The sequence below is a fragment of the Talpa occidentalis genome, unplaced genomic scaffold (assembly GCF_014898055.3).
Source record: "Talpa occidentalis isolate TD23 unplaced genomic scaffold, MPIMG_talOcc4v2.1 talOcc4.13, whole genome shotgun sequence".
Taxonomy (NCBI): Eukaryota; Metazoa; Chordata; class Mammalia; order Eulipotyphla; family Talpidae; genus Talpa; species Talpa occidentalis.
Window position 1 is genome coordinate 66297653 of NW_023601322.1, and position 25638 is coordinate 66323290.

The 25638-nt window shown below is 38.8% G+C and overlaps 1 protein-coding gene across 1 annotated transcript in view; it reads right to left on the reverse strand.

The window, feature by feature from the left end:
- The window catches only part of NDFIP1 (Nedd4 family interacting protein 1), a 48972-nt gene extending 29102 nt beyond the window's left edge, over window positions 1-19870 (reverse strand). The window contains exon 1 of the mRNA XM_037509053.2: window positions 19654-19870. Coding sequence (XP_037364950.1) covers window positions 19654-19716 — 63 coding nt within the window. The 5' untranslated portion in view covers window positions 19717-19870. The remainder of the gene's footprint in view (window positions 1-19653) is intronic.
- Between the last annotated feature and the right edge of the window lie 5768 nt (window positions 19871-25638).

Here is a 25638-nt window from a genome sequence, read left to right on the forward strand (position 1 = left end):
GAATATTTTCTAATTTTGAAAACAGAAACCTTTACAATATAAATTTGATTTAAAACAAAACTGAAAATTTACTACTTGGAGTCATTATTCTCCTGTTAAATCAGTGTTTGTGTTCCTTAATGTGAGGGAATGGGTCCTGACTCCATCAATAACCTCAGCTCTTCACAAAGAACACATATTCATGAAAATGACAAAGAAAAACCACACATTGAAATGCACACTAATCATAGCTTTTAAAAAGTCCTTAATAATCTCCTTTCCTGAAAAGGTAAATATTAGTAGTGTGCAGACCTCTCCTGCCGCCGCTGCTCCCCTCAGCAGTGTACTTCGACAGTCTGCCTGTTCTGCTCCCTGCTCTGGCTCTGGTGAATTCTCTCACCTTCCCGCGCTTCTGACTATACCCAGTGCTTGTATAAATAAATAAATAAATAAATCTTTAAAAAAAAAAAAAGAAAGAAAGAAAAGAAAAGAAAAGGTAAACATTAGAAGAAGAAATCAAAAGATAGTTTGGCTAAAAACGTATTTTTAAGACCTGAGGATGAAGAACATTTTTTTTTCTACTTCAAGAGTTTCACAAGATTTAGACTATTCTCAACAATATACCTCAAGTCAGAAGTAAAAAATAAATGCAAATCATCTTAATACCAAAATGAAAATAATTAAAACCAAAATTCACCAAAGCAAAGGAAAAGCAAAGTAATTAGGATAATGCTCTAAAAAGTCAATGAAGCAAAAATATTGTAATACCACAGTAAATCTCCTTAGAAAGGCTATCAGTTTGTAAAGTTTCCTATTTCTAAGATTTTTGTGGTATCACTATTAACATATATAAATATAACTTATGAATAAAAAATTGGTTTGGCAGGAGAAAATACATTCTAACTCAAGTGTTTATGTTTGCCCATAGAAATGAGAGCAAATGCTATGGACTATGATCACTGATTTTATGGGTTTTCTTCTATTCTTCACTTGAGGTCCAAGTAACAAGTGAAAGCATACCATCCAAAGAGAAAACAGGAAGGCAAGATAATAGCCACTGATCTAAAACATCAACTTTCTTAAAAAGTCAAAGGACTACGAGAGATGATCACTACTCATCCAAGGTGACACAAAATTTGCCAACCATGCTATGATGGGAGCACTGGAAGACTGTTGGTGGCATCAAGTGACTTATCAACTGCCGACCCCTGGGATCCAATGTATTTCACCACTGATGGCCCCACCAAGACACCACTGAATAGCTGCAGCAAAATGTACAGTCAAGTGTTGTCAGGTGAATAAGCACCCTTTCAATATTTCATGATTTTATAAAGGTTAGGGAATTAGGTACAATCATGCAACTTTTTCAAAAAAGTCTCTCTGCCTCTGAACAAAATCTCTTTTAAGAAACAGAATCCAAACTATTTAATAATCAATTAGAAACATCCTGAGCTCTACCACTTCTACACTCCTCAGTTCCATAAGAAAATTCAGGCTTAGTTTTCAGGGCTTGAGAGCCTACCTGGAGAAGGAATAAAAAGTCCTAGCAAAGATAAGTTGAAATGGAAACTAAGCACCTGGCTTGTTCTTGCCTTTGATGGTAAATTGAAACAACTATCTTTTGTTTACAGAATAAATAAAATTAAAATAGTAGCTATTTTTAAATAAATTGCATGAATTTTAAAAGGACTTACATAAAGCTAGTCTATAATCTAAACACAAGGGTGGTAAGGACAACCGTATAGCTTGTGTTCACTTACGATATATTAAAGCTTTAAAATACAAACATGGGGCCTCCCCGGTGGCACAGAGGGTTGAGCGAACACTCTGAAGCTGTCCACAGCCTCTGCAGCACGGGTTCAATTCCCAGCTGGCCAGGGAGATTCCCAAATGGTAGGGCAGACCTCTCCTGTCTTGCCCGCTGCTCCCCCCAGCAGTGTATTTCTTCAGTCTGCCTGTTCTGTTCCCGGCTCTGTCTCTGGTGAATCCTTTCACCCTCCCACGCCTCTGGCCTGTATCCCAGTTCTTGCATAAAAATAAATAAATCTTAAAAAAAATAAAATATGAACATGGAAGCAAAACCAAACTCCTAACTATTCCCTTAATTATTCACCATTTAAAATATGTTAAGCAACACTTTTTGAAAAAGAGTAAGTTGTCCCAACAGAACATGAACTACAACTAGCATCTCTAAGTATTCTTTCAGATTTCCAAAACAATTTTAAAAAATCATTTAGCATTTATTCACTCACAATAGAGCTGAACATATTCTAGACTTGGCACAGGGAACATTCTTAGCCTTCAGTATGATTTTAACACACACATACATTATTACTCACATACATACACAAACACAAGCATAGACACACCACACCCTAAAATCCTAACTTCTGAAACTGCTAAATAATATGGTATCAAAATTACTACAGAAGTCAACCCTTTTGAATCAATCCAAAAAAAGGACATTTTATTAAATTCACATGACTATCTTGCAATATATTAGATTCATCTGATTTATACAACTTTTCTGAAAAACACCTGTATTGCACAAAGTAATGAGAATGTAAAAGCTACTATGCAGATACAAAGCCTGCAGGAGTAGAATCAAATGTAAATATACTGTTTTTTTTCCATCCTTTCCATTGCCTTTTCTCCTCCGAGTGCCACATTAGCCTTCTTTGTGAGTAGTCAGAAACTTAAATATTTTATTCAATGGAATTTACCGAGCACCACTACATATTAGGATCATGCCACTTTTTGACTATTTCCCCCTTAATGGTCCTGAAATAACACCTGCATTTTTTTCATTAATTTACAGGAAGTCTGGTAATTTTCAGGTATTTAGGCCAGTAATTTTGGATGTTAAAAAGTTAATTTGATGGGATTCGTTAAATAATGCTTTATGTACAGTTAAGATCAGCATTTGTCAACAAAGTAACCTTTTTTTAAAACCTATGGACAGGGCCTCCCCGGTGGCGCAGCGATTGAGCGCTGGGTTGCGAGGCTGCCCGCAGCGTCTGCGGCGCCGGTTCGATCCCCCGGCTGCTCCCCAGCCACCGGAGGAGGGTCCCACATGGCGCGCAGACCTCTCCTGCCGCCCGCTGCTCCCCTCAGCAGTGTACTTCGGTCCTTCTGCCTGCTCTGCTCCCCGCTCTGGCTCTGGCGAATTCTCTCACCCTCCCGCGCTTCTGACTGTGCCCAGTGCATGTATAAACAAAACAAACAAATAAATAATAAAAAAATAAAGCATGCCTCAAAAAAAAAAAACAAAAAACCTATGGACAGAAGTACTACTCCTAAATGCCATTACACAAAAATACCAAAGAATATACTTGCTAATAAGTACAATAATACTGGTTTCTTCTGGACTCTACTTCCCTTTTATGTCAATATTTTCTACTCTGTGATCACATTAGACATTTCACAAAAGAAAATATTCAAATAGTCAATAAACATATAAAAAGGTACACCATTTCACTGGTAGTCATAGAAACAGAAACTAAAACTACTTCTGATGGTTAAAATAAAAAATAAAAACAAAAACAAAAACATTATACCCAATGCTCTTGAGGGTATATAACAACCAGAACCCTCAATTTGGGAGTGTAAACTTCAAAAAATCACTTTAGAAAACTGGTTGGTTGTACCTACTACTGAAGGTGACTGTGAACCAGCAATTCCACTCTCGTTCTATAGCCAAGAGATCTATATAAGTCCACCACAAGTCATACCTGGATGTTCAAACAACATTATTCATAAAATTGGCAAGTATCCAAATGCCTGTTAACATCAAAATGGGAAACTAAATTGTGGTATCTTTCATACAATGAAATAGTACACAGAGCCATGTAAATGAACTATAAAAAACTATAATAACATACAACAGCATGGGTGAATCTCACAAACATAATGGTGAACAAAAGAAGCCATACACAAAGGATACTGTATGATTATGTTTATTTAAAGATCAAAACCAAGCAAACCTATTATTTGCCAGTGAGTGGTTATCCTAGGGAGGGAGGTGACAAGAAGTGCACTTGAAGGGAGCTTTTGCAGTACTGGTAATGTTTTTTCTTGATCTGTGTACTTAGTTAAATGTGCAGGTTCAGTTTGTGAAAATTCACTGAGCTGTGCATTTATGATTGTTCATGTTTCTGTATGTAAGTCATACTTCACTAATACTTCAGGAAGGGGAGAGAAGGAAACTGGCAGAGGATTCATGATATAGACTGTGAGCCATCTGCAGACTGGGTCCTTTGCAGGGTTGATTGCTGTGTTCACGCCAGCACTTAATACTGTGTGGTACATCATGGATACCATTTTAACGCATGTTGACTGAAGCAGGCATAGAGGTGCAGCACTAACAGAAACCCATCAGAAGACATGGCCACTAATCTTAATGCCATCTCAATTTAACCACTTCACAGTTACCTAAACATTCAAACTGCTTTACAAATCACCAAACTAAACAGATGTACATGTCAGGCATGTAGACACATGCAGATGACTGCCAATTTCTGTGGAAGGGACAGTGATGAGAGCTCCATGAGTGATCAGCAGTAGGTGGCATCCTCATCACCACTCAGCACAAGAAGCACAGTGAACATGAACACTGTGGAGAAACAGGACTTTTCCAAAAAATGAGGGCAAAGCGGTTCTCTCTTACTGACTGCTCTAAAAGTGATGAGGTGTGAGAAACAACAAAAAATGTTTCACAAAAGACTGCTATGCCTGTGTTGTAAACCCCACAGGTATTTTATTTTCATGGCTCATAAGGTAAGTATGCATTACCTGTATTCCTTCTGGAGGAATCCAATAATTCATAATAAAAATGAAATATGGTTCTACAGTTACTAATTTTAAAAGGAAATGGTAACAATATGTATAAAATGGTAACAAAATTATAAAAATACAAAGGAGAAACAGACATCTCCATCTTTCTTTTTTTTTTTTTTTAAAGATTTATTTATTTATTTGTTTGTTTATACAAGCACTGGGTACAGTCAGAAGCACAGGAGGGTGAGAGAATTCACCAGAGCCAGAGCAGGGAGCAGAGCAGGCAGAAGGACCGAAGTACACTGCTGAGGGGAGCAGTGGGCGGCAGGAGAGGTCTGCGTGCCATGTGGGCCTCCTCCATGTGGGCCTCCTCCACTGCCCTCCTCCAGTGGCCGGGGATTGAACTGGCGCTGCAGAGGCTGAGGGCAGCCCCGCAACCCAGCGCTCAACCGCTGCGCCACCGGGGAGGCCCTCCATCTTTCTTTAGAATAAAAAAGAAACTTAACATTTTAGTATTCAATTTATAACAACATAGTGTACTAGGTATAAATAGGCACTCACCAAATATTTGGTATATATGAAGGAAAATTGATTTTTGATCACACCGTAATTCCTAGAATGTTTTTTTCTTCTAAAAGCAAACAACTGACACGGCCAAGAAATGGAATATTATACATTAAAAAGACAGTGAAGTCAAATGTATAAACAGTGACAAAGACACGACCTAGAACCCAGGGAGGCATATGGAATACAGCCTGCTTGGTTCTGCCAACCTCATGAGCAACCAGAGCTCTCTCCTAGGCAGAGAAATCCCAAAATCTGTGTTTGCGTATTACTAGTAGTAACAGTACTAGTATTCCAGGGGTAGAGCATACTAGGGCAGAGATTACGGAAGGGAAAAGCCTTCTATTTGAATGTCAGCTCTAACTTACGCCTTTGTTCTCCTGCAAAAACAAAGAGGGACAAGAGGGAAATGAATGAGCATTAAATATCTTTCCCTCCATCCATCAACACAGAGAGTTCCATTCTGCAAGTGTTTTACTGCTATATTAATTTACCACTACTCAATGACTATGTCCAACCAGGAATGGTGTGGAATCTGAAGACACATCAGTGAAAGTGACTGGTGTTTTATGATCTAAGTCTTGAGGAAAGAAAAGAAAGAAAAGAAAAGACAGTCAAAAGTAATTGTAGGGGCCTCCCCTGGTGGCGCAGGCGGTTGAGCGCAGCGCTGTGAAGCTGTCTGCAGCCTCTGCAGCACAGGTTCGATCCTGGCTGGCCAGCAAGAAACCCACATGGCACGGCAGGTCTCTCCTGTCTCGCCCACTGCTGCCCTCAGCAGTGTATTTCAGTCAGTCTGCCTGTTCTGCTCCCTGCTCTGTCTCTGGTGAATCCTCTCACCCTCCTGCGCCTCTGACCTGTATCCTGGTTCTTGTATGTATGAATAAAAAAATCTTTAAAATAAAAGTAATTGTAATGCTCTGGTAAAGGACTAAATAAGCACATTTGCCTTTTTGCCCTTCCAAATCCTCTTAATATCATATAAATATTAGTAAACTTGAACTATTTTTTAAGGCAAAAATCTACAATTAACAGGAGAGAGAGGAAATAGCCATAAAATCCTGAAAGTTAGAAGTAATATGACAGTTGGTAACTAACACAGCAGAACCAAGAAAACTGAATCCTAAAGCAGACAGGAGAAAAGTAACCTTTCTTGCACTGTAACTCCAAGAGGCTCAAGAACTGGAGGTAAGAGGTACCAGTAGGAGTTAAAATGAGATTTAAAAGCAGAAAAAAAGGTTGGAGACGGAATTAACCACACATTAAATTGTTTTACTGGTTGTGTATTTTTAACCAAGCAGATAAAAATCACTGTGCAGTTAAGGAAAGTTTCTAATACAAAAGATCAGAAGAGATCAAAGCAGAGAATAAATGCAAAACAAAAGAAAAAACTCTACCGGAAGATGAAAATTTAAAAAAAAAAAACACTTTAATAATCTCAGAAATAAGAGGAAAAAAATACAAAAATGAAAGACCACATGCTATTTTTTTAAATGGTGGTAGAAAATTAGAAAATAGTTTTTTTTAATTAAAAATAAGAGAAATTTAAATTTTATCAAAACAAAATCTCATTGAAAACAGAGATAGAAAACATGAGAAAGTTTTGGGTTTTTTTGTTTGTTTTATTTTTTTATTTGTTAAAGATTGATTGATTGATTGATTGATTGATTGATTGATTTATACAAGCACTGGGTACAGTCAGAAGCGCAGGAGGGTGAGAGAATTCACCAGAGTCAGAGCAGGAAACAGAACAGGCAGACTGATGAAGTACACTGCTGAGGGGAGCAGCGGGAGTGGCAGGAGAGGTCTGCGCAACATGTGGGACCCTCGCCTGGCGGCTGAGGGATCAAACCTGCGCTGCAGAGGCTGCAGGCAGCTTCGCAGCCCAGCGCTCAACCGCTGCGCCACCAGGGGAGGCCCTTGATTGTTTTTTTTTTAATTTAAGGAATCAGTACAAGACGTTCAAGATCCAAAGAGTTGAAATAAAGGTAAGGAGAAAAGGCAGAGAAAAATACTTGTTAAATTTTCCCAGAATTTACAGATGTGAACTTAAAGACCAAAAGAGCTCACTGCGTTCCTGGCACAGTGGATAAAAACAGATCTACACCAAAGTACAATATAGTGAAATTTAAGAACACCGAGGACAAAAGAGGTTCCTAAAAGCCTTGAGAGAAAGTCAGAGAAAGTAGGCCACATCTAAAGAATAAAACATCACAACTGGTTTCAAGTTTCCTAACAGCAACAGTGGAACCTAGAAGGCACTGTAACATATGCCTTCAAAACTCTGCAGAAAAATGTTTCCAACCCACAAGTCTAAGTGTGAAAATTAAAAAAAGAAAAGAGAAAGATTCTGAGATACGCAAAGGCTGAAAAAAAGAAAAAATTGAACCTCCCATGCATTCTTCCTCAGAAAGATACTGGAGGATGTGTTCCATGAAAAAGAGGGTCTAAAAACATTAAAAAAAAAACAAAAACCAAAAAACATATTAAAATTATTAAATGAGCATCTGAGAGGAATGAATTAGATTATTAGCAAATTTATGATATGTACATAGAAAATCAAGCAAAGCAAAAAAAGGAAATCAATAAAACCAGGGAAAATAAAGTACTGTTCAGGCAAGGAAAAGGGACCATAACACACTATACTCTCAGATGTGAATAGTGTTTATTAATTTCAATCATTGTAAATGCTGAATATCTATCTAACTACATTATGTGTATAACTATGAGAAAAATGAAGACACAAGTGTGAGACTATACAGTTATGGCAAGTTGCCAGAGGCTATATCCTTACCTCCATAATGGTTTAAGTCCATTTAAAAAATGGTGAAAACTGAAAAATCAATAAACAGCACAATATAAATATTTAACTATAGGGCAAATGGCAAAATAGCAAAAGAAACAGTTAAAAGAGCTATGGAATAGGCAAGTAAAGCAGGAGAAAGCTATTATTAGTAAAAAGCCTGTAAAATCTATTTGACTCTAACCTATATGCATGCATAACTCTGAAATAAAAGCCAAATAAAATGCTTTTTTTAAAAGGATAAAAATGTGACACAAAAGGAGTATTCTTATGCTTAAGAGAAACCAACCATATAAGGGGATGAGGGGACTCAAACTCCTCTAAGGGCAGACTATTCAAACTAAGATGAAGGGCTGGGAGAAAAGGGATATTCCTGAAGAGCAAACAGAGCGAGGAAAAGACCTCCAGACCAGAGAAGGCGATGTGTTCTCGAACTGAAACAAGTTCCTTCTGAGAAACAACAGAACTGAGCGTCCACCCCTAAGTCCTATCTTCCCCACCTGCATCTTAGCCATCCGTCAAGACCAGACTCACATTTCACCTTCTCAAAAATCTCCTAGAAGTCTCCGGAGCCAGGTGATTCCTTCCAACTCAAAGTATCTTTAATTTACTCCCATCCTTTGAATTAATTCAGCACCTGATTATATTGATACCATAATTTATTCTCAATAGGCATTTAGTGAATACATACTAAAGTGTAAAACTGTTCAAGAGTAAAAGAAAGGAAAAAAGGGAGAAAGGAGGAAAAGAAAAGAAAGCAGCAGTCAAAAGGCACTTAGTAAACTTAACTACAAAGACCTGCACCTGTGGCACATTCATAGTACTTGCTCTCCATCATATTTAAACATCCAAGTGAGAAATTTATAAATGCCTCTTAGTAAAGCACAAATGGCTCATAAGCTGATCAATGTTAGGTAGACTGTAATTTGACATTTTAAAGCCAAGATACTAACTTTGAAAAAAACAAAAAATTCTGTACTTTATACATCTAAAACAAGCATGAAAGTAACACTTTTATAATAACAAAGAGGATGGAGGGATTTTTTTTTAAAGATTTTATTTATTTATACAAGAACCGGGGTACAGTCGGAGGCGCGAGAGGGTGAGAAGATTCACCAGAGACAGAGCAGGGAACAGAAGAGGCAGACTGATGAAATACACTGCTGAGGGGAGCAGCGGGTACAACAGGAGAGGTCTGCAGTGCCATGTGGGACCCTCGCCACCAGGGGAGGCCCAAGGATGGAGGGATTTTTAAAATACTTCCCTTGATTACAAAATTTTAAGTTCCACAGAAAATTTGGCAAAAACATAGGGAAGAAGAAAAACAGAGTCCCATTTCTTTCAGGTAGGATGCCAGCCTTTTAGGGGAAAAATAATCTTAAAACCTTTTAAACTCACTTACATGGTAGAATTTCTTTTACCATTAAATATTCTTTTACAATATCACTGCAGTATTTGAAAGTCGGTCTGTATTATTTAAAGGGGTAAATTCTTTCTCAGAAGTAACTACATCATTAACTAGGGACAGCTAAATAATTAAAGCAAACTGCTAAAAGAAATACAAAATCAATGCTAGAAAGTATAGCCTGATAATTGAGATCCTTTTAAACACAACCACAGACTCTCAGTTTAATATTTTTAATGAAATGTGGACTCTTAAAATGGCATTTAGATTACATTAAACCTACCTAATACATAAAAAGATATTTCTAATCTTTCAAATAGAAGATAATGTATTCAGTAAGCTAATGATTTCCTTTCATGCCCAACATAATTTGTCTTTTCCCCCACTACTCATCTAGACATTTTAACCAGACCTGTACAAGATGGCTATAATGCTCTCACCAAGCTGACAAGATGGCTGTAAAGCTCCTAAGATCACATAACTATGATCACACCTCAATTAATTCAGTCACCAAAAATGAAATTGGACAAATGTGTTTATGAACTTATTAATGTTGCCTACCCTTACCAGTCTGACAGAGCAGCAATAATCTTAAGCACACTTTGAAATATTCTAACTAAAATGTAATTCAGCTACACAAGAGAAAAAAACAGTGAAACAGTCTCCTGTCAGTTGATGGCATACAGGGCTCTTAAGGCTGCAGATAACTCTCAAATCATTCTTAAGCTATTTCTATAGTAACATGAGCAAATTTTCTAAACTTCTGAAAATGTTATTACCAAAAGCAGTGAATAAAAACAACAGAAATCAAAGGGCCAGCTTGTTAAAAAAAAAAAAAAAAACTAAAGCTTTGTAAATTAATATTTTCTTGCTTTTAAAAGATTATTGACTTAACTGTGAACCTAAAATTATTCTTAAAAATTTTTATTTGAGGGGCCTCCCTGGTGGCGCAAGGGGTTAATAAGCACAGCATATGAAGCTGTCGGCAGCCTCTGCAACACCAGTTTGATCCCCAGCCGACCAGGAAGCTAAGGCTCAGTAGACCTCTCCTGTCTCACACGCTGCTCCCCTCAGCAGTATATTTCAGTCAGTCTGCCTGTTCTGTTCCCCACTCTGTCTCTGGTGAATCCTCTCACACACACACCCCGACCCCTGCCCTGGCACCTCTGGCCTGTACCCCAGTTCTTGTATGCATAAATAAATACATCTTAAAAAAAATTTATTAAAAAAATAAAAATTAATTTCCCTGATTTCTAAAAGCATTGTTGTTCTTGTTTTTTTTTTTTTTTGTCATGACATACAATGTTTGTTTAAAGTGATCAGAAGGGAAAACTTAACAAACAGAATGCTTTAACAGCAGCCAGATTACAGTGTTCTGTGCTCATCAGTGACTCATTCTTTTAATACTCTTAAGGAGGTATTTTCTATATTTTTATATTATACATGATTAAAAATATCTTTGGCAAAAATTCAGGCCTGTTTTAAACATCATTTTAAAGCATGCTTTACTCATCATGAAAGAAATTTGCCAAATCAATAGAATGCTGAATTTCTGGAACAAAGACACCAATTTCTATACACAAAAACAGTCAAGCTGCAAGGCATCAAAATTATCTAATTCAACGACTTCATTTTACAAAAGAGAAAATAAACCTAGAAAGAGAGGTTCAAGTTTATGCCCAGTCAGTCACACAACTACTACATTACAGAAGTTGGATTATTACTGATTACGTGTTTTACTAAAACCCTTTCATGTTCTCCTGAATCAATGCCTACTTAGGGCCCAAAGTGAACCCACCAAAACTGAAGTTTACATTATAAAATTCAAAAACTGCTTATTAAAGCAAAGTTATACAAAAAGTCAGGATGACGGTTAAAGGGACTTGGATTTTTACCTGCAGTGCTTTCAATTTTTATAGGGTTGTATTCATTGTTAATCAAACCTTAATGTTTAAGGTGAATCTGGGCAATAAATAGATAGGGTGTATTACTTTATACTACTTGTGCAACTTTCTGTACAAGTTTTTAAAAGGAATTAAGAAAACATGATCATAAAAAGAAAATTTTGAAAATAAAAAGAAGCCACTCCTACTATGTTTCTTGAAAAGTAATGTTAGAGGCCTCCTTGGTAGCACAAGAGGTTAAGACACAGCACTATGAAGCTCTCCTCAGCCACTGTGGCATGAGTTCTGTCTGATCCCCAGCCAGGGACGTGACCCACATGGCGCAGCAGTCCTCTTCTGTCTCGCCCGCTGCTCCCCTCAGCAGTGTATTTGAGTACATCTGCCTGTTCTACTCCCCATTGTCTCTGGTGAATCCTCTCACATCCTGTATCTCTGCACCCTAGCTATTGTATGTATAAATAAATAAATCTTAAAAGAAAAAAAAAAACAACAACCAGGGCCTTCTCTGGTGGCGCAGCGGTTGAACGCTGGGCTGCGAGGCTGCCCGCAGCCTCTGCAGCGCCAGTTCGATCCCTGGCTGCCGGTAAGGGTCCCACATGGCGTTGCAGACCTCTCCTGCTGCACCCACTGCATCCCTCAGCAGTGTACTTCGTCGTCTGCCTGTTCTGTTCCCTGCACTGGCTCGGGTGAATTCTCTCACCCTCCTGCGCTTCTGACTGTGCCCAGTGCTTGTATAAATAAATAAATAATTCTTAAAAAAAAAAAAAAAAACCAGAGCAGAGTGAACTTCAATGCATGTAAAATTCTAAAAACATGTAAATGGTTGGCAGTTTCCAGGACCAGTATGCAGAATGTGACAAAACAATCTAACTATATAAATGTATGAAAAAAAACTCACTAAAGAAGGCGGGGTGGGGGGATGTTGGGAGGAGTGGCAGTTTACAGATAAGTGAGGACAGAAGAGAAATCCATGTGGCAACTGGTTAGTTTAATACAGGTACAGATGATTGACATACAGAAAATATTTATAGATATGCATATACACATACATTTCTTTTCTCTGTCATAAGATTTAGAAGCAATGATACCCTAGTAGCAATTAGCACAGATTTTGGCTTCTAATATCATTCTCTAATAAAAAGAAACAGGAGAAATGGCACAGGAAATACACACGATGAGCCTGCTGCCAAACAGCGAGGCGTTGCTTTAAGAAAACCCGCCATTATAGTCAAAGGACAGTTTCCAACGGTCAAAACTGGAACAATTTGAGCAACCAATTAAAGCAGTATTGGCTTATAACACAACGAATAAACAGGTCCATAGTGATTTGATTAAGTAAATTAATGGATAAGAGACAAAAGTCCCATGCAGAAAAATTCTAAGTAATTTACATAAATATTCTGCCCTCAAGTAGAACATAACTCCCAAATCTTAAAGTGTGGATTAAATGATTTCTTTTCAGAAAACATAGTTGGGGGGAGGGGAGGTTAAGTAATTTTAAAGTAAACTAACACTATTTCAGACAGATAAGTAAGGTGAACAGCAACAGTGATAGTCATGTTGATAGTATGTGTTCTTCATGTGATGACAAAGGCAATTTATGGTCTTCCTCCCCAAAACTCCTGACCCCAGTTTAATCACGAGAAAAGTATCAGACCTATCATAACTGAGGGACACTCTATAAATACCTAATACTCCTCAAAACTGTCAAGGTCATCAAAAACAAGGACAATTTGAGAAACTGCCTTAGCCAAGGGGACCAAATGAGACATACTGACAAAATGTAATGTGGCATTCTGTATGAGATGCTGGTATAGAAAAAGATCACTAGGTATAAACTGAATAAAGATAGTAATAATGCATAAACCCATTAATTGTCACAAATGTACCATACTAATATAAGATGTTAACAGGAAAAACTGGGTCTGGGGTATATGGTAACCGTACTGTTTTACCAATGTTCTGAAATCTAAAATTGTTACAAAAAATAAGTTTATTTAAAAACAAAATTTCTTTAAAAATTTTAAAGCAAAGAAACAATAAGAAAAAGTCTGAAGAACACACACCAAACTTGAAGAACAGTTACATCTCTGGGGAGAGACTGAAAAGGAAAGGAAATAAAATTTTCCTTTACAAATTCACTGCATGACTCTATGAAGAATGTATTTCTGTGCTATTTTAAAACAAGAAATCTTCCATTTTAAATGTCACATTTATGCATAAATGTTTGTTTTATATTGCTATTCACAAATTATTCTCCAGAGAGATATCCAAATGACATTCAAGTTTGATTAATAACTGATATTGCAATATATGAATTTAAAAGAAAAACTGTCAAAGCAAAGTAATTTACTTAGCTCAGTAAATTGCTAGGGCAGATAAGAAACACGTGAAAGGAACAGGTTTAATAGTAAGACAATATTTCACTAGAAACGTTCTTAAATTTGATCAGTATTTAGAATTAGTATTATGAACATTTATTATAACCTGTTATTCAGAAAAATGAGTCAGCCTAATTGTAACAGCAGAGTGTGTGAAGAGATGTGTGATAACACTCACTTTATTACTATACTTGGTGAAGGCAACAACACACACTGTATTTCTATCTCTACAGCTACTAGAAGCAATTGTAAAAAGTATGTAAAACTCAATAAAATTAATGCATCATGTGGATCAATTGTCTAGCATAGCGACAAAAATGACATGAGAATGAAGATGAGGCCATGAAGCTGATTATCTGCATTAATCTCTAATTAAAGTGTTAAAAATTGCTTTACTTAAATAGGCATCATCCACTATCATCCACTGTTCCACTAAACAGAGGTATAGTCCAAAAATAACCTAATAAATTAAGACACCAAAGTAATTATTTTAAAACCCTATAAACAAAGAAGAGGATGTCACTTTAATCTCTTTAAGACTTATTTTAATTAATAAAATATTTTTTTAACTCTCTAGGTAAGATTTATTTTACTAAAGATTTATTTGTTTATGTGTAGAACTGGGGTGTAGGCCAGAGCTGCTGGAGGGAGGTGAGGATTCACCAGAGATAGAATGGGGAGCAGAACAGGCAGATACCCTGAAATACACTGCTAAGGAAAGCAGCCGGTGAGACAGGAGCAGGAGAGGTCTGCAATGCCGCTGTATGTGTGTTAGCTCCTGGTCGGAGATCAAACTCAGGCCTTAGTGGTGCCAGGGCTGAGGCTTCACCCCTAAGCCACCAGGGAGGCCCCTAAGATTTATTTTATAACATAATTTAATGTAAAGCAATGTAACATAATTGGTGTCTAGGAAAAAGTAATGTGAAATTATATGCAGGCAAACCAGTGGGTGGCGTCTGTTTATATAATGCAGGATTTCCTAGAACAGTTCAGTTGGCCCTTGGCTTCTACACAAACCAGGGCGTTCTGCAGTTTCCAGGGTAAGACAAAATGATTGAATCAATTAAATCTCCCCTAACAAGTAGTCAACATTAGACCAGGCAAGAAAATAAGAAAAGATCAACAGTAATCTATCACCTCTACACCACCACCACAAAGCATACTAAGAACAGTTATGTTCCCAGCTCCTGACATTCACAAATTCTGTGTCCATATTCAAAACACATTACAAAAATGCTCTCACAAAATATTCATGTGGTAATACCTGCTTAAGACATCAGGCCATAATTTTTTAGAGTTATACACAGAAATATTTATAGATGAAATGATTTATAGGATCTGCTACAAAATAATGGTGGGAAGTATAAATGAAACAAGATTAGCCATTTGTTAGTAATTGTTGAAGTTGAGTGATGGTGTATGTATGTTTTATTGTACTATTTATTTTTTGTATGTGTTTGAAATCTTCATTGCATAAAGCTAAAAATGTAAATATTTTTATTTAAAAAAAAAAAAAAACCAAACTCTACTCCTAAAATTCAACAACAAAGTACAAACAACCCAATTAAAAAAAAATGGGCAAAGGACCTGAATACTTATTTCTCCAAAGAAGATAGACAAAAAGCTAGTAAGCACATTTAATGTTCAATCATTAGGGAATGAAAATCAAAACCACAATGAGATACTATTCCACACCCATAAGGATGACTATTAAAAAGAAAAAACAAACATAAAATAGTTGGTGAGTATGTAGAGGAACTGCACATTGCTGGTGGGAATGTAAAATGGTGCATCCACCACGGACAATAGCATGGTAGTTCCTCAAAAATTAAAAGTCGTATTATCACATGATCCAGCAATCACCTCTTGGGACTCAAAAGATATTTGTACATCCATGTTCACAGCAGCTTTATTCACGATGATCCAAAGGTGGAAGGGACCCAAACATCCATCCATAGATGAATGAATAAACAAAACATGGTATATACATATAGAGGAATGTTATTCAGTCTTCAAATAGAAGGGAATTCTGACACATGCTACAGGAGCCTTGAGAACATTATGCTAAGTGTAATAAATTAGATACAAAAGAACAAATTTAGAGGAGTTATTTAGAGTAGTCAAATTCATAGAAAGTAGAGAGGAGGCTGTCAGGGCTGGGTGAGAGGGGACATGGGTAATCATTTAATATTTAAGAAGTTTGACTGGGGAAGACAAAGTTCTAGACAAGGATGGTTATAATGGCCGCCCAACCATTTATCTAAGCTATGTTAAAATGGTAAATTTTATATGTATTTACCACAATTTAAAACAATTTTAAAGAAATAATTCATCAATCTCAAAATTTTTATGACAGTTTTCTTTGATCGCTGACCTTATAGGCCACAAATAGAGCAAAACAACCTTAAAATCTTGACTTACCACTCTCAGGTAAGACATTCCATTTTATAAAAATCACTTTCGAAACTAAAAGAAATAAATTTCACGTGGGCCCTATTTGATCCTTCCTCCAGGATCATGATCTCATCTAACACTTGAACACCAGTAATGGTATGACCTGTCAGAGATGAAATTCTTTCCTCTATTTACCAAAACCATCCTCTATAATCCTGAGAACTTATCTCAAAAGGTGTCATTTCCAAAGTCGCTCCACAATGTCATTAGACTATAATAGAAATGTATGTTAAGTGAGGCTTATAAACAGGCAATTTCTTTAGCAATTGAATCAAGTCTAAAACTAAACATTCTACAGCCTATTTTTATGCTTATATAGCAGTGTCATCCCCGCTCACTTATACTGAATTCAAACCCAAGTATCTCAAAACATTTCTGGAATTATTTGACAAAATTCACGACATAGGCAAAAATCTATTCCAGTGAAACTAACAGGGTTTGGAACGGATGAGCAGGAATACAAGTACTCAAGAGCAACACATAACACTGGTTTCTCACACTGGACCTACCTAGACCTTTCTCAAATGGTGCTTCCCAATGTTTGAACAGGCAATCTTACTTTCAAAATGCAGAAAGAGAAAAATAAAAACCACAGGGAACCCATGAGCCCAATCTTTCTGGGTAGTCTGAGATGATGCTAAATTCAGGTTGTGCACGCAGTGAACAATAAAAAGACCATAAAGGCAAAAAAATCATATTTGCATTTATGAATGAATCATAGTTTTCCATTACATATACAATATGAGCAAGATGGCCAGCTCAATTTGATTAACTAGATCAAACAGAAGTCAGAAGGCCTTTTGTGACAACCAGAATATCATGCTCCTATCAAGTTGCCTGGACAATTCACTGGCATTCTATAATTCAAAAGCATCTTAAATATGTATATTCTTTAACCAAGCATTTCAACAACTAAAAGTTTATACTAAAGAAATAGTTAAAGATGTATGCAAAAGAAACTTCATGAAAGAAAAAAATTATAAACACCCTTAAGGACCAACAGGCAGTTGATTAAATTATGATTCAGTCACAGAGGCTATGCAGACTTTATAAAAATATTTGACATAGAAAGATACTCACATACTATGTGAAAAAGCACAAGCAATACAATAAAATATGAATTCATTTTGTGTATCTGTTGTATATTGTGTGCCTTTGTACATACACATGCATGAATGTACGTATATGCAAATTTGTGAATGTAACTGAAAACAAGACATACACGGGGACATGTGGGTATGTAAACACACATCTGCACAAGTGTGTGTAAATATAATCGGGGCCCATGGAACTGCAGTTGTGTGCAAAGATGTGCTTGTTACTTACGCATGGATGTATAAGAAATACACATGTATGTGTGTATGTCTACTAACGCAAATGCCTATATTTAAATCTTGAGCCTGGATTTCAAGTAGGTGAGTGTATATCCTTTTAATCACTACTTAGAAGCTGTGACCTTGAGCGAGTTACCAAGCTTCTTAGAATCCTGACTTTGTCGTCTATACAATATTAAGCTCTGCCTCAGAGGCATTTTGTGAGGATTATGTGAAATAATGGGTATAAAGCACTCAGTACTGTGTTTGGCACAGAGTAAATGCTCAATCAATATTAGCTTTCTTTATCTATACACATGTATACTGATCTACACTTGTGTGTATTTACCTAGCTATAAATGCACGGGGATACACATGAAAATATTACTTAGGTTATCAGGGTGACAGTTTTTTGTTGTCAGATTTTTACCTTTCATATTTTGCAATTTTCCGAGGAAGATAATTTTTTTTCACTTTTCTAGATTAGCTCTTCAAAATAATTATTTTTAAAAAGAATAAAATAAATAAATATGCCCAGTCACTGACATAACTCAAATCTGCATATTTAAAGCTATTAAATACTACACCAAGGATTTTCCACCAGTATGTTGGCATTACCTAAGAGCTCAAGATGGCAGTACAAAGAAAAGCCACAGCTTTTGGCTTGTTTGCCTTAGCCAATGCAAGATGAAAAGAATGAATCAGATCACTATGGGATACAAGTGATTTGCAAACACCTTCATGACAGTTAAGTGACACCTGTCGTTCCCATTTTATTAAAGCATCGAGGAAGGCAGAGCCTTGCCCAAGGTCATACAAAAAAGCATGTGCTAGACCCCAGGTTGTCAGAGACCTAAGGATTAGACTGCATTGGCACAATTTGGGCGTATTTATGAAACCATGAAGCTAAATTCTTAACCAGTCATTTCAGGAGTCCGGCTGGAGGAGGGCGGAAATTACAACATAGGCTGATGACAGCAAAACAAACCAGTAACTGGCCGCACCAGGGTTAATCTAGATGTTTTAATGGAACTGGTTTTCTTATTTCCAAAATACAAAACTGTAAATCCTTAATGATAAGACATTTAATTTCATAAAAGCACAACCGACATTTGTATGCAAATTACACTGAAAGCATTTGCAACAAGACAAAACACAAGCAGCTATTTGCGGTTCCAATCAACATCAGTTACTACCTGGCTCAATTCCCACAATTACGAAGCGTTGGGTTAAATTTCTCTAAAAGCCCTGCAGAATGTCTAAATTTCCGAGGGAAAAGCGGCTAAAGATTCTTTTCCCTAGGGTCTCAATTTATAAATCATACCCGAGATAATAATCCAATCATCCCTTATACATTTCCCCAGCCATGCTATTAAATCCCTTTCAACGTCATTTCCAAGCTTTTACACACGCCAGGCACACGCCCTGCCGCCTTCACCGAAGCTCGACATTTTGAGGTACCACCTCGGTGAAACATCGCCTTTTCCAAACCTACTGCAAACTGCGAGGGGCCGCTCGCTCCATTTTGACTTTTGTCTTAAAACAGGCGAGGGGGATGGGTTGCCACAGACTCTGAAACCCTGAGTAATCGCATCTCGCTGCGGGGAGCTGTCGGCGGCGGCAGCAAGAGATTTTAATCTTTTTTCTCCACCCAGTTTCCTTTTCCATTTCATGCTTGCCTTTTTTTTCTTTCTTTCTGCTTCTTTTTTTGTGTGTGTGTGTTTCCTTTCCAATGACATCAACTCAAAGGTGGAAAAAGGAAAACTGAACTGCCCCCGGGATGCTGCCTCCTGAGGGCTGCAGATTCTGGCTCGGGGGCCCGCCCGCCGGGGAAGGTGGGGCAGGCGCCGGGCGGAGGTCTGTCCGGCACCCGCGTCCCGCCCGAGGTCGCCGAGGGACGGGCCCGGCCCGCGGCGGCCTCGAATCCGAGCCGGGCCCCGCCGCGCCCGCCCAGGCCCAGCGCGGCCTGCCGGACCGCGGCGTCGAGTTGGCCACCGGCTGGGCGGGAGACGCCCGAGGCGGCCGGGAGGGAGGGCAGGGCCGGGCCCGGGTCCGGAGGAGACTGGGCGCTGCTCACCTGCTGGTACCGGCTGCCGCAGGCCGGCTCGACCGTCGCCAGCGCCGCCAACGCCAACGCCATGGCGCAGCCGGCAGCAGGGAAGGAGCGCGAGCGAGACAGCTGAAGGGGCGCGGGCGCCGCGGCCTGGAGGCGCAGCGAGGCCGAAGGGGACGCGCCGCGGGTGAGTCTCGATGGCCGCCGCCGCCGCTCCGAGCCCGGACGTTCTCCTCCGGCTGTGAGCGCCGCCGCCGAGGCTCCGACGCGGCCCCTGGGGAGGAGGCGGGGACGACGACGACGACGCGGCGCCGCCGCCCCGCCCCCGCCTCGCGCCGCCACCCCCGCCCTCCCGCGGGGCCGCCGCCCGGGGCGGGGCCGACCCTCGGGGCCCGCACCTCGGAGAGGGACGCGTCGCCAACGACACCCCTAAAGGAGAGTTAGGAAGAGGGCGACAGCGGGGTTGCGCACCGCGCATCAAGCGCTCGGCTTTCCCTGAGCGTTGCTACCTAGCGTTCGCCACACACCCGTGCGGGGGAGGCGGGAACTCGCCCTCGTTTTAGGGGTCTTGGCGCCGGAGGAGAGTGACTGAGTCTGACAGAATCTCGGGGCTCACCTTCTTGCCCGTCAGTCGGCCACACGGCAGAAGCCAAATCCGGTAGCTCCTTCGTGGCCGTGGAAAGTATATGAAATTCACAGTAACCATAAATAAAGTTTTATTGGAACAGGCTGGTCCCATTTACTTGCTATGGGCCGCAAATCCTCCCTTACCTGCTGCCTGATCCTATACTGAAAAAGTTTGCTGACCCTAAATCCTAGAGGACGCCTTAGATCTCAAAGTATTAAAGGGGGGTGGTAATAATAGACAGCTTTCCTCACTTTTATGCCGTCCTTTGGTGTTTTGACAGTCTCACCCGTGAATACAGACATGACACTTTCTGAAAACTCACTGAGGAGGTGACACAAAAGGCAAAACTTGGAAGATTTAGCCAAGTAAAACTTTCCAGGCAGCTGGAACAGGGGCAAAGGGGTGGGGGAAGCGAGCTTGACTTGTGGAAAAATTAAAAGGAGGCAAGCATAACTGGCTTGTAGGAGATAAATTTTTCACAGATGAGAAAATTATGTCTTTTTTTTTTTTTCTGAGAAAATTATGTCTTAAGAGAATAAATACCTTACCCAAGAACAGAGCAAGTAAAGCTGGAAGGTAAACTCTTTAAGCCAGCTTGTTTGTTTCCTCCCTCCCCCACTCCATCCTTCCTTTTTTTTCATGTTGACATTCTTAACTATGATCATGCAACTAAACTATAAACTTTGGAAAGACAAAAATGTTTGTCTTTTACATATTTTGATCTCTCCCAAGGCATCGAGCACAGTGTAGCTATGTAACAGGCATTGAGGTCTGCTGTATCTTTCTAACACACCCAGTCATCTGGAATTGCTTCTATCCACATGTCCAACACAGAAAAAATAATTGATCTTCCAAGCCTCTTGCAGTCCTCATTCTTCTTGATTGCCTTTCCAAGCTGGTAACCTGGACTTGGTATTAACATGACTATTTTAGTTTCTAATTTCTAGGTTTAGTTAAATAAACATTTTAAAACATAGCTGTATTTTGAATCCACCCTGAGAGTTCTGTATATAGGAGCTAATTGTAATTAATAAAAATGCTAGGTATTTATTTTCCTCATTTTGGGTTCTCTATCAGTATCCAAAATCCTACAGGCCTATTCCTGGAAGAGTGAACAAATTCAACCAATCTGAGAATCTCAGTGGTAGTGTTAGGGGGAAATGATGTCCTGAGTTAATCCCATACAGGCTTTGTGGACCCCATCCCCACTCCAGACTAAAGCCATCAAGACATTGGGAAAGACAAATCCTATCACCACCAAGGGAGGGTGGCTGGGACCTGAGGGTGGAGTTGGGCAGCCAGGTTGGATATAAAAACCAAACACGTGGGCCTTGGGGTCTCTGGCTCGAGATCACTCGCCTCCTGGCTTCAAGGCTCCTGGCTGGCGGCCAACTCTGAGAGCACCATTTTGGGATTCCTGATCGGTGGATTGGGTAGGACTCATTTAAAACTTTGTCTCCCACTTTTCTCCCAGAGCTGTACATTTCCTCATTTCCCCTTCCCTTGTAAATAAACCTTTTATTAACCTTTCATGTGTGCCTACAGTAGAGCATTGATAAGTCCTTTTAAGTGCGCGGGTGAGGACCCACAGTCAGGCACCCTGTTTTGTATTGGGGTTGCTCTACAACAGAATGGGTTTATGAGGATTAAGGAGATGATGTACAAAAGGGTTTGAGACCCAGAAAGTGCTCCACAAACAGTAGTACTTAGTAGTACATGAATTCCTCATTTGTAACATGAAGATATTACCTTTGCCCTTAATGAAACTCCTAGTAATGTGGTCAGAATTAAAAGAAATAGTAAGTCAGCAGAAAATGGAACTACGTGGTTCAGTTAGAACTTTGTAAAGATTAGCTGGAGACATACAAGGTCTAAAATGAGATACTAGACCAATGAAGCTTTAAACAGATTTAACAAACCCTTCTTGGTTATTTATTGAGCTCTGTACTGCCTCTAACAGGCCTCATGGATGTGAAAGACAGAAAACTACATGTATAATGGAGAAGATTTTTATCCAAATTTGGGGGAAAAAAGGGATACAGACATGAGCTATGCTATTATTTTCCATAATATTTCTCTTCTCTCTCAGAGTGGATGATTCAGAGTCAGCAATTCACATAAAAAGTATTGCACATGGAAAGTATTACTGTTATTCTGTGGGGAAATAAGTTTGTAAGTGCAGCAATCTGAAATTAATAACTTTCTCTGTGGAAACTCTCTTGACAACATCTCATGATGAAGCCAAAGAGTACAGTTTTTATGGCCTTGAATTTATCTTTGTCTGCTTGGCTTGCAGCAGGCATGGATCCATGAGTCAGAAATTCAGAGTGTTCCCTTCACCATACAGTTTGCTTGCCAATGGGAGGCCTTATACAACAGTGACTCAGTTTCTCAGTTCACCAATTTATCTATCCACTGAATCAATGTAAATCATTTATTTGCATTTAAAAAGCTTTGAAGAACTCAGAGGAATAAAAGCCCAAATCTTTACTGTTAACATAAGACATTTTGGTTTAGGACATCAGAGAAAAAGTAGGAAAGGGAGGTTTAAAGTTAGAAATGAACTTTTTTCTTTCAAGAGAAAATACTCCTGGGAGAAAAGTCATTATTTATATTGTGATAAATATTTGTGTCCACATACAAGAAGTTATAGTTTGAGGGAGAGAGTAATTTGGGAAAGAAATAAATGGTAACAACTTCTTTTCCACAAAGATTACAACACTGCAGACATGTATAGATGGCAGCAGTTGATCCAATAACTATATGGACATCATTTTCATTCCTTCTTACATACATGGAAGTTCAGAAAACCTGGGCAAAGAAATCTGGATTTCTACTTTACACTGACAAGAGATTTTTAAAATTAGATTCCCACCCTCCCCATAAGATCACAGGGCAAGACACTTGTTTGGAATGATTCACTGTACCTTATTACATTTAAGTGTTGTTTTCCAGATTAAAAACAACCAAGGGACAGAATAAGGCATCTTGGGCTGGTCAACCGTGGATGTAACTTGGAAACCACGCTGGGTGCCAAACTGTTGTAGAGCAACCCCGATACAAAACGGGGTGCCTGACTGTGGGTCCTCACCCGCGCGCTTAAAAGGACTTATCAATGCTCTACTGCAGGCACACGCAAAAGGTTAATAAAAGGTTTATTTACAAGGGAAGGGGAAATGAGGAAATGTACAGTTCAAGGAGAAAAGTGGGAGACAAAGTTTTAAATTAGTCCTACCCGATCCGCCAATCAGGAATCCCAAAATGGCACTCTGAGAGCTGGCCGCCAGCCAGGAGCCTTGAAGCCAGGAGGCGAGTGATCGGGAGCCAGAGACCCCAAGGCCCACGTGTTTGGTTTTTATATCCAACCTGGCTGCCCAACTCCACCCTCAGGTCCCAGCCACCCTCCCTTGGTGGTGATGGGATTTGTCTTTCCCAATGTCTTAATGGCTTTAGTCTGGAGTGGGGGTGGGGTCCAAAAAGCCTGTATGGGATTAACTCAGGACATCATTTCCCCCTAACAATTCTGCAGATGAAGAGATTCAGCTAGTGAGAGGTGGAACACAAATGCAAACAGATCTATGTGATTACAGAACTTGAGCACTGTCCTGTGCATGGAGAGAAATGCAGGACATAGAAGGTGCAATACTGACCCTTGGGGTCTTCACAATGAAACAGAATAAGTAAATAAATATCCGAGACATTATTTAAATATAAAAACTGCAAGTTAATTATAGCTGTGTTTAACAATACTACTAATACCGAGAGATGGTGAAAAGAATTTTGTGAACAGTTGAGATAACCGGTCAGGTAAGGATAGGGGAAAAGGGCTTTTGAATGAGAAAACAGCTTTATCGTGATCAGAGAGGGAGACAGTCTATCAAGTAATGAGTATTCTTGCACAGAAGCTTAGAACAGGGATCTGTAAACTTTTATGTAAGGATAATCAATATTTGGGACTTTGTGGACCAGAAGCTCTGTCACAACAATGCCAAACAAACTGGAAAAGATGGGTTCTAATAAAACTTTATTCATGGACACTGAAATCTGAATTTCATGTAACTTTCACATATCATGAAATACTTTCAATTTTTTGATTTTCAGCTGTTTAAAAATGCTAAAAAGCATTCTCTTGGTTATACAAAAACAGGCGGTAGGTTTGTTACAGGCCACCACCCTGTTACAGGTTGACTTTGGACCCCAAGCAGTAGTCTGCAAACCCCTCCTAGCTTAGTAGCAGAACAAATTTATGTGCTAAGAGCTTGAGTAGGAAAAGTAAGCCACAAAGTAATGAAGAAGGCTTACTGAAAAGGGAAGGGAGAGAGACAGAAGAATAGGAATTTAAAAGGGATGATAAACACAAATGGCTTATACAAAAAAGTAGTAAAGGAAAGGGCCAGTGGAGTAGGAATCCAAATAGGACTCAATTTCTGGGCTTACCTTCCTACCGCCTGATCACAATTCATTCATTCAGTCAACAAACATTAACTGAGCACCAAATATGGACAAGTACTGAAGCTTTCAGCCCAGCACCTGAAACTATAATAGAATAGTCTCTTATTTTTTCTCTAAAATTAAATTAAGAAATGCTAAGGGTGATCACTACTTATTTTAGTTGCATATTTTAAGTTCTGTTGTTTGTTGGTTATTTAATAGTGTATGCCTTAATTTCTACATATTGGTGAATTTCTCAAATTTCTATCTGTTACTGATTTCTAATTTAATTACGTTGTGGTTGAAAAACATACTTTGCATTATTTCAATCCTTTTCAATTTACAGAGGTTTTTTTTATGTCCTAGCATATGATTTATCCTGAAAATGTTCCATGTCCATTTGAGAAGACAAGATATTCTGCTGTTATTCTATAGGTGTCTATTAGGTCCACTTGACTTACAATGTAGTTCAAGTCTTTTATTTCCTTGTTGATCTTCTGCCTAGTTGTTCTGGCCATTATGGAAAGTGCACTGTTAAAGTCTCCAATTGTTATTGTTGAATTGTCTATTTCTCTCTTCAATTGTGTCAGTTTTGCTTCATAAATTTTTGTGCTTTTTTGTTAGGTACATATAATTTTGTAATATTTACTTAATTTATACACTATCTTGATACAAAAAGGGTTTAAGTAGTTGGTAAAGCAAGTATTAATAGATTAGAAGTAGATAAGACAGAAAAAGCAAAACAAGAGTAGCAACATGAAATAGACTTTACCTTTTTCTTTACTGGTGTCTCCATGTGAATAGAGCCTGGCACACAATAGGCCCTGGTAGGGTTGAAATAACACCAGGAATGAAGTTAACACAAAAGTGATGTTATACATGCTGTAAGTACACCATAAATTTGGTGTGCATTAAAATGGAGACCTGATTATACAATTGATAGCTAGCCT